Here is a 10,316-nt window from a genome sequence, read left to right as displayed (position 1 = left end):
AGGGTTCTCCTTGTTACTTAGTTTCTAAGGGATTGTGGATTATAGCCTGGTTATCCTTTTCTTTATGTCTAATATCCACTTACGAGTGAGTACATATTGTGAGAATTTGTCTTTCTGAGTATGGATTACCTCACTCAGGATTTTTTTTTTCTAGTTCCATCCACTAACCTACAAATTTCAGATGTCATTGTTTTTTTTAAACACTGAATGATACTCCATTGTGTAAATGTACCATATTTTCTTTATCCATTCTTTGGATGAGGGGCATCTAGGTTGTTTCCAGGTTCTGGCTATTATGAATAAAGTTGCTATGAATATAGATGAGCAAATGTCTTTGTAGTATGAATGTGTATCCTTTGGGTATATGCCCAAGAGTGGTATTGCTGGGTCTTAAAGTAGATTGATTCCCAATTTTCTGAGAAACCACCACACTCATTTCCAAAGTGGCTGTACAAGTTTGCACTCCCACCAGCGGTAGAGGAGTGTTCTTACCCCACACCTCTCCAGCATAAGCTGTCATCAGTGTTTTTGTTCTTAGCCATTCTTACAGGTGTAAGATGGTATTTCAGAGTTGTTATGATTTGCATTTCCCTGATGGCTAAGGATGTTGAGCAATTCTTAACTGTCTTTCGGCCATTTGTGTTTCTTCTATAGCTCCGCTTCTAGGAGATCCGTCATTTGCGTTTCTTCTATAGCTCTGGTTCCAGGGGATCCATCACCCTCCTATAGCCTCCATAGGCATCGCAGACTCATGGTGCACTTAGTAGATACACACTCACAGATATAACATAAAAATATTTTTTAAAGACAAGATATGACTTATTAATAAAAATGAAGAAAACAAGCCAGGCAGTGGTGGTGTACGCCTTTAATCCCAGCACTCAGGAGGCAGAGGCAGGCGGATCTCAGTAAGTTTGAGGTCAGCATAGTCTACAAACTGAATTCCAGGACAGATAGGACTGTTATAGAGAAACCTTGTCTCGAAAAAACAAAATATAAAATGAAGAAAATACTTCACGATAGACTAAAAGAAACATGAAGTACCAACAGAGAAAATTTAACAAAATGTAAGTAAAACCATAATGATAAGATTACAATGTCTTATTTCCAAATCTCACAGAAGACCCTAATGAACAGAGAGGTAGGGCCATTTTTATGAATCAGAAGACACAATATGCTGAATTTCACACTAAGCCAGTTCGTATCTGTAATGAATTCCAATCAAAATAACAAAGGGCTGTTATTAGAACTGACAAGCTGGTTTTAAACTCTATATGGAGGCTAATCATGCAACATACACCGGTAAGCCCAGCAGCTGAGAGGTAGAGGCAAAAGAATCAGGAGCTCAAGGCCAGCTGAGGATATAGGAGACCCTGTCTCAAAAGAACCAAATTATTAAGAATGGTAATAAATTTTTACATAGAGATGTGTGCAGTGGCAAATATCTATATTCCCAATTACTTAGGAAGCTGAGGTAGAAGGACCATTTAGCTTATGATTTTGATAACAGCTTGGGTAGCATATATAAGACCTCATCACTCAAAAAAACCTTTTATTTTAAATTTTTTATAATTTACTTAACTTTATTTTATGTGCATTGGTATGAAAGTATCAGATCCCCTGGAAATGGAGTTACAGTTGTGAGCTGACATGTGGGTGCTGGGATTTGAACCTTGGTCTTCTGGAAGTCCAGTCGGTGCTCTTAACTGCTGAGCCATCTCTCCAGCCTCTCAAAAAACATTTTTTAAAAATAAGCCTGAGCCGGGCGGTGGTGGCGCACGCCTTTAATCCCAGCACTCGGGAGGCAGAGGCAGGCGGATCTCTGTGAGTTCGAGACCAGCCTGGTCTACAAGAGCTAGTTCCAGGACAGGCTCCAAAACCACAGAGAAACCCTGTCTCGAAAAACCAAAAAAAAAAAAAAATAAGCCTGGCATGGTGGTGCATGCCTTTAATCCCAGCACTGAGGTCACAGAGGCAGACAGATCTCTGTGAGTCTGACACCAGCCAGGAAGCAAATTTCAGAGCCTATCTCATTAATTAACTTAAATATTTAAAAAATTGTCTTGGGGGAGGGACTCATGAGATCTCTCCCTCTCTGAGGATCTATGTGAAATTAATGGTTGCTGGTGGAGAGTGAGAAATTTTCTTCAGTGGTATGGGCACTGCCATATCAAGTCAGAGAATAAACTCAGATCCTCAGGCTTGGTGGAAAGCATCCCACTGAGTCATCTCACTAGCCCTCAACTGTCTTAAAAATAAAAACTGGGGACTGGAAAGACAGCTTAGTTGGTAAAATATTTGCCACACATGCATGTGAACCTAAGTTTAATTCCAAAAAGACCCAGGAATGGTGGTATTTATTCTCTTATAGTCCCAGGACTGGGGAGGTGGAGAAGGTGACTCTGGCCAGAACATGGGCTGGAGATCCCAGGACTGGGAAGGTGGCTCTGGCTAGGATGTGGGTTGGTGATCCCAGGACTGGGGAGGTGGCTCTGGCTAAGACATGGGTTGGTGATCCCAGGACTAGGAAGGTGGCTCTGGCTAAGATGTGGGCTGGAGATCCCAGGACTGGGGAGGTGGAGAAGGTGGCTCTAGCTAAGATGTGGGTTGGATAAGGAACACAGCTGTAAACTGCTTGCCTAGCTTGCACAAAACTCTAGGCTTTACTCCAAGACAGAAAAATAAAAGTAAAAAAATAAAACAATAAAAATAAGAATTATCAGAAAATGCCAGTCCAGATAAGCCAGAGTTGGAGGAGATATTTACATCATATTACAGATAATATCAAGACTATCAATATCAAGTCAGGTTGTAGACAGAAGTTTCTGTCCCATCTGATCCTGTGGCCCTTCAGTCCCAAAGAAACACACAGAGGCTTATATTAATTACAAACTGTTTGGTCTATTAGCTCAGACTTATTATTAATTAGCAATTACAACTTAACTTAATTCTAAACATATAATTCTTGTATATGTTTAGACATGTGGCTTGGTACCTTTTCTCAGTAAGGCATCTCATCTTACTTCCTCTGCATCCAGCTGGTGACTACATCTCAGCCCTTTCCTCTCCCCCATCCCATACTTCCTGCCTGGCTACTGGCCAATCAGCATTTTATTAAATTAATATGAGTGACAAATCTTTACTAGGTACAAGAGCATTATCCCACAGCACAGGGTTGTAGTGGTGCCCACCTTTAATCCTAGCACTTGGGAGGCAGAGGTGGGTAGATCCAAGACTTGACCAAGTGAGACCTTGTCTCAAACAAGGTGGAGAGGAGGGGGGATGGAGAGATGGCTCGGTGGCTAAGTACACTAGTTGCTCTTGATGAGGACCGGGATTCAGTTCTCAGCACCTACATGGAGGCTTACAACCACCCATAATTCCAATTCCAGGGTATCCAATGCCCTCTTCTGACCTCTGCAGGAACACATGTGATGCACATACACTCACAAAACACTTAACCAGGGGGCTGGAGAGATGGCTCGGTGGTTAAGAGCATTGCCTGCTCTTCCAAAGGTCCTGAGTTCAATTCCCAGCAACCACATGGTGGCTCACAACCATCTGGAATGAGGTCTGGTGCCCTCTTCTGGCCTGCAGACATACACACAGACAGAACATTGTATACATAATAAATAAATAAATATTTACAAAAAAAAACACTTAACCACACTGGACAGTGGTGACAGTCGTTAGCACTTAGGGAGGCAGAGGCAGGTGGATCTCTGTGAGTTCGAATACAGTCTGGTCTACAAGAGCTAGTTCCAGGACAGCCAGGGGTATGTAAAAAAAAACCTTGTCTCAAAAAACATCAAAAAGCAAACAAAACATTCGAATACATAAAAAAAAAGTCTTTAAAAAAGCCTATTGATTAACTGGGCTGTGGTGGCGCACACCTTTAATCCTAGCACTCGGGAGGTAGAGTCTGGCAGATCTTTGTGAGCTGGAAGCTATCCTGGTCTACAGAGTGAGTTTCAGGACAGCCAGAGCTACTCAGAGAAATCCTCAAAAAAACAAACAAAAACAAACAAACAAAAAACCTTACTGATTAATAAATAAAAGATAAACGTCTATTAAAAAAAAAAGGTCAAGATTTGTATAGGCACTTCACAGAAGTCAAGATTAGCATGGCCCAGCAGGAGAGATAGCTCCGTGGTTGGGAGCTCTTCAATTCCCAGCATGCACATGGCAGCTCAAGACTGTAACTCTGGTTCCAGGGGATCTGGCACCCTCACACAGACATACATGCAGGCAATACACCAATGCACATAAAATAAAAATAAATAATTTTTTAAAAGGTTAGCATGGCTAATAAACATATGAACTTGTTCTCAACCTAATTACTAAATAACTAAATGTAAAATAGAGCCATAGTTTTACACCCCCAGACTGGCAACAAGAAAAGCTCTGGCAGCCCCAAGCACTGACAAGGGCACAGAGCCAAGGGGTCCTCTGAACGGCTCTCTAGGGAAGCAGTGAGAGACCCTCAGACACTAGAGAAATTCGGCTTGTGTGCATCCTGGCTAAGATGGCTGCTAGCAGCGCTAACTCTCAGACTGTCATCTGCAGGGAAGTGGCTCTGTGAGCAGTGATACAGTCATACAATGGAACCGTTTCAACAATGAACTTGAACGACGTTAGCTATGCGTGGCAACATGAACAAATCTGATGATGAGCCAAAGCAGTTGGCTGCCAAAGATTGCATCTGTATGATTCTGTTGCTACAAAACAGAAAACAGGAAAAATACTGGGATGAGTGAATAATTGGGTGGTGTAGATTCCTCAGAAAAACAAGAACATGAGATTCACCAAAGCCAGGACTGAGCTGAAGAGGGGAGGGCTGTGATAAGGAGGGACAGGGGTCTTAGCTACTGCTCCTTGGAGATTGCAGATGCCCTTTGCAATTTGCCACACTCGCATTTATAGTTTACTTACGTTTCTGTGTGTTTTATGTCACAGGAAATGAAGAAGGAAGGAGTTGCCTCAGCTCAGGGCAGGGCAGGGGCAGCTGTCAGGAAGCTGAATGCCTGTGAAGGTTCCTTTGGCACTCACAAAGGATGTGTAGGACAGATGAGTCAGAGTCGGCTCTGTCTCTCCAGCCTCCCTCCAGGGAGAGACAGGAAAGTACCTGAGAGGAGCCACCACATATATTTTCATAGTGTGGTGCTGGGGCACTTCCAGAGGCTACTGCCCCTTCTCCAAGCAAAGGAGGTTTCCTCAAAGACTCTATAGCCAGGCAGTCTCACCCAGGTGGAAACAGAAGGCGCAGGCAGAGGCTTGCAGGATGTGTGCAGTAAGGATTGGATCTGTGATGTTCTCCTCCCCCATCCCCAGACACCTGGATTTGTCTTAAATCTTAGATCTATACTGTAGGCCCAGGCATTGTCTAGGAGAACCTCCGGGGCTTATGTTACTCTCAAAAGCCCTTTCTGTATTCGGCTGACCTGCCCATCTGTATTGGGGATGAAGCTGCATCTTGGTGTCCATCATTAGGGGACACTCACAGCAACACGACCCGAGTGGGAGCGACTAGTACTTGTATAAATTTCTAGCTACTGAGCTGGGGCTGTAGCTCAACAGCAAGACCACGGGTTCCGTCGGTGTAAACAATAAATGAAAAACCCCTTTACCAATAAAAATCTAAAAGAAAAGAAACAAACCCAGAGGGCAGAAAGGCTCTCCACACTTTCAGATCAAACACAGGAAACATACAACTGTGTTCCTTCCCGGGCCTTGACTCAGGGCGGCTGCCCTTGTTGCCACTTTTCCTCAGGCCCAAATGGAAGCCACCTCTGACTACATCACAAGGGCACGCGAGTCAGGGAACCCACTCTGGGCTTCAGGTTTCCTTTCTTAGTAGAAATAAGGGTGTAAGGCCCAGCAGTGGTAGTGTAGGCCTTTAATGCCAGCACTCAAGAGGCAGAGGCAGGCAGATCTCTGTGATTTCAAGGCCAGCCTGGTCTACAGAGCTAGTTCCATGACAGAACTAGTCAGAGCTACACAGAGAAATCCTCAAAAAAAAAAAACTTTAAAACAACAAACAAACAAAACAACGACAAAAAAGGAGAGAGAGTGGGGGGGGGGAGAAAGGGAAAAGGGAAGGGAGTAAATTTGTCCCTAGGGCAGAACCAGGAGCTCCTGTCTCCCACCCCCAAACCTTGCCTCACACACTGGGTTCCCGAAGGCAAAGCAATTTGCTCCTCGAGAGCCATGGCTCCTGTGGTGGGTGAGGGCACCTTCAGAGCTCTGGGGGTAAAAAGAGCTGGCCAGACTTCCATGATCAGTGGTGGCTAAGAGGAGTGTCAGGGAGCAGGGGCAGATTCAAATGACAGTGAGTAGCAAAACTGGGACTTGAACTCAGGCTTCTCTGAGCCTCAGTTCTCCCACTTAAAAATGGGTTTATTTTCCCACCTCTGTACCATAAACGTTGGAAGTGTTCAATACATGGTAACCATCACATTATGAATTCCTTTTTCAGGCTGTAGGACCACAACCAGGACTCCCATCATCCCCTACACACAGTCTTGCAGTCTACACCCTGGACTTGGGGCACTTGAAAGAGGTGGTCAGCTGTGGCAGCCGGTCCAGAGTCCTGAGAGGTAAGATGAGGCTACATGAAACCCCTAGGTGGGCCTTGGACATCCATAGACCTCAACTGTTCAGTTAGGCTAATCCATCACATGGCTGCCGGTCAAAGAACCCCTAAATCCTCTAGCCCAGGGCTTGACATACATGTTGGCCACTGGGCTGACCCCCAAAACAGTGAACTGCAGCCCAGTTCACACTCGGCAGACTCGTAGGCACAGGATCGAAACCTATTCTCATCCAGTCCTTTTTCGTATTTTACAGAATGGACGCTGTAATCATAGTGACCATGGCATCCTGATCTTTCTCCCCTGGCAGGCTGAAAGGAAACTCTGCCAAGACGGAGGTAGACTTTGGTTTCTGGAAGCAGATGGCCACTGAAATCCAATGTCTGTCATTCACTGAGCCCCATGATGCCCTGGGGCCACAGCCTTCTACTTCCACAAATTTGACTCACCTAGTCAACCACATGACTCCAAAACACAGCCAGAATTTGGGGTTCCAAACAAAAGCCTTTCTCACTGGATGCCAGTCCCTGGCTACTGGGCACCAATACAGTCCTTGATCTGGGTTCTAGGTAAGAAACCTTCTCCGCTAGGGCTGGTGAGATGGCTCAACAGTAAAGAGCTCTAGCTGCTCTTCCAGAGGACCCTGATCCAATTCCCAGTATCCATGTGGCAGCTTCACAACCACTCATGACTCCAGTTCCAGGGGATGTGACATGTTCTTCTGGTCCCCCGGGGCACCAGGCACACACGATACACACATACGGGTAGGCAAAACACTCATACGCATAAAATAATAAATAAAGATTAAAAAAACCCTTCTCCAACAGAAAGTACAGTGAAGGCCAGATGACGCCAAGGTCTCTGCCAGCCCTGACCTCCAGATGCATTTATTTTCACAAAAACGTCCAGGTGAGATGGCTTACCAGGGTGTGGCCTGGCAGAATTTCATGGCAGACACTGAGGGGACCAATTGGGACCACCCAAACTACTTGGGCACCTGGATGTGACTATCTCCCCTCCTTGGCCTATCCAGGCCCCCCCCCCCACTCTAATCAACACTTCCTGTTAGACGTCTTCTTTGAACCTCCCACTGCATTCCAAGCTCCTGGCTCCTCCATGCACGGCTTCGCAGGACACTGCGCCGTCAAGAGCATCTCACACTCGCTGACCTGTTCTAGACTAAGCTCGGCCAAGCCGGACCAGGGGCTGCACACAGACCACAGCCAGCACCAGCACCAGCACCAGCTCCGGCACACAGGAAGCACTCAGTAACTGCAGCTCCAGCCCAACTGACTGATCCCGATGGATCGTGCTATTTAGCTATGACCCCCAGTCAGTTCACCTAGCAGCCTGTGCCCTGGAAGACTAAAGATCACCCATCATGGCTGCTGTCAGTAGCTCTCTACCTGGACACTGGTGACGCTCAGTGGAGCCTGCTGTCCCCTCAGTGCCAAGCAAACCCTGGCTATCGAGACAAGGGTTATCTCTGATTTATTAAGAGGCAGTCGTCCCTCCTTGAGACTGTGTCTTCGCATTTCTATGGGTCCTAGGACCAGCCTTAGGCCCCATCCAACTACCCCAGCCTGGCTTGGTCCCAGCCCACTACAGGGTGGGTATGCCATGTGGACTGGATTTTGTGTCGTCGAAAGGCCAGGCAGAACTTAGTCATCGGCCCTGAAGTCTTGAGAGGTGGTACGTGCAGGGGCTGGATGGGCCAGCCAGCCCTCTTCACGGTTGTGGTCTGCTCCAGCTTGGGACCCAGCCTATCCATTGAAGCTAGGAGTCTTGTTGATGAGGTCTGCCGTCAAGCCCACTCCTGCTCATCTTCCCATGTAAGCAGGTCTCCATCTATGTGGCCCGGCTGTGGCCCGGCAGCTGCTTCCACCCAACAGCTGTGTGGAATGGATGTCACCTGGGCCCAGTGTAGCCATATGGGTGGCGTAGCAACAGGCTTTGATGGCTGGGCAGCACGTGAGTGTGGTAGTGCTCCACCATGCTGCCCACACTTGTAAACATAACCTCCCCTTCCAGGTAGAACTTAGAATCCTGCAGGACAGAAGACATCACGCTCAGCAGGGCCTGCCTAGCCCGTTGCCTCAAGCCTATATCCCCTTCTCCTACCCCCATTTCCTCAAAGGGAAGGACAGCGGAAACAATGGCACCGAGCAGGCTTGCTCCCAGCTGCCCACGTCCCCTCCCTGTCTGCCCACAACAGGCCTGTGTTCCTGAGCTCGGCTGTCAGTCCCCTCACACCGGCCCCTAGGATTCAATGTGAAACCTGCTCTCAGGGCAAGATCTGTGAATAAAACCAAGGGCCAAGGAGAGCTACCCAGCACTTCTAGAGTAAGCCAAGGACATAGCAGGGTTAGGAGAGGAGGGAGCCTAACGACATGGGGAAGAGACAGAGCAAAGGACAGGGCAGAGCTGATGGGATGGAGGTACTGCCACTTCCTGCAAGGGGGACTCACTTGGCTCTTGCTAAGCTTGGAGGACAGTGTCCCCACCCCACCCTCAAAGCAGGGCCCAGTTCCTCACCTTCTCAAAGATACGATAGTTCCTCACTTTGTTAGAGGTTTCGTCCCACACAACCAAGACCTACAGGGAGGGAAATGCGGAGCAGAAGGATTAGAGACAGCCTCAGGACTGGCCACGCCCCACATGGCCTCCCTATTCATTTAGTTATGAGAACAGAGAGGGTGCAGCTGGGCGAGGACCCCAGAGGAAGAACGGCAGGCTCGATGGCACACCTGTCCTGTAACAGCAGCCTACCTTCCCGGATTTGGTGGAGGAGTTCCGAATGCAATACAGCCCGTCCTGAGGCTCTCCCCGGGGATTCGTAGCTTTGAACAACCTAACACAGAACAGCCATGTTGGTGGGCGAACCTCCCTGGACAGCTTCCAACCCCACTCTACCGTGTGGCTTTCTGCCCACTCTGGGTTTCAGGGTATAATAGAGGCTATAAAGCAGAGAGGTTTAGGAAAGCAGCAACGACAACAAAACCCCATTTGGACCCGCAGCTACCACATTTCCTCGCCCAGGCCACAGGCCGGAGCCTGGGCTTGCCCAACACCGAAGTGAGTAAGGAGACAAGGAACCTCACACCGTCACAGCAAGGACCAGAAGCACTGTGCACTAACCTTTCTACCTCGCAGGATTCTGTGGTGTTGACAAACACTGAGTTAGGCAGCGGCACCTGAAACAGGCCAGCAGTGGTCACTATCAGAGCATGAGCCAACCCTCCAAATATCACTGCTCCCCCAGCTGGCTGCCCCCTGCATCAGAATACAGGGCTATCATCGCCCACAAAGCTAGAGTTATGGAGCCCCTTGCTCAGGACAGCCAGCGAGGGCCCCCAGCCCCCAGCTCTGCCCACTTGCTGACTGGCTGCGACCTGAGCCCCCACTCCGTCTCACCTTCTCATAGTCCTCGTCTGAGTCCTCCTCGCCAGTGTCAGCCTGGGAGGGCTGCCGGACCTTCTCAAAGGAGAAGCTCCTGAAACTCTGCCCATCAGGGGGTGATCGCCTGGAGCAATAAGGAGGAAGACCAGAACATCATCCTCAGACACAGATAGGTCACCCCTTCCTCTCCTCCACACAAGTCCTAGCTTAGCATCAGAATCTTGGTGTCAGCTTCTCTGTGGCTGTAACTGCTCAGGACAGCAGAGCACTGAGACTCGAGCTCACTGCCCAGAGGAAGGAGTTATCGTAGATCTGAAAACCCAACTA

The 10,316-nt window shown here is 47.9% G+C and overlaps 1 protein-coding gene across 2 annotated transcripts in view; it reads right to left on the bottom strand.

The window, feature by feature from the left end:
* Positions 1-6,229: 6,229 nt before the first annotated feature.
* Positions 6,230-10,316, bottom strand: part of LOC121459877 (SH3 domain-binding protein 2) — a 37,278-nt gene continuing 33,191 nt past the window's right edge. For both annotated transcript variants that reach the window (XM_041669959.1, XM_041669958.1), the window contains exons 9-13: positions 10,005-10,113; positions 9,729-9,784; positions 9,360-9,441; positions 9,126-9,185; positions 6,230-8,636 (exon numbers count right to left, since the gene is read on the bottom strand). In XM_041669959.1, the coding sequence (XP_041525893.1) occupies positions 8,499-8,636; positions 9,126-9,185; positions 9,360-9,441; positions 9,729-9,784; positions 10,005-10,113 (445 nt within the window). In that variant the 3' untranslated portion in view covers positions 6,230-8,498. The remainder of the gene's footprint in view (positions 8,637-9,125; positions 9,186-9,359; positions 9,442-9,728; positions 9,785-10,004; positions 10,114-10,316) is intronic.

The sequence above is a fragment of the Microtus oregoni genome, unplaced genomic scaffold (genome assembly GCF_018167655.1).
Source record: "Microtus oregoni isolate MIOR12 unplaced genomic scaffold, Mior012 000019F_ref0000042, whole genome shotgun sequence".
Taxonomy (NCBI): Eukaryota; Metazoa; Chordata; class Mammalia; order Rodentia; family Cricetidae; genus Microtus; species Microtus oregoni.
This window is presented reverse-complemented; position numbering and strand designations above follow the sequence as displayed.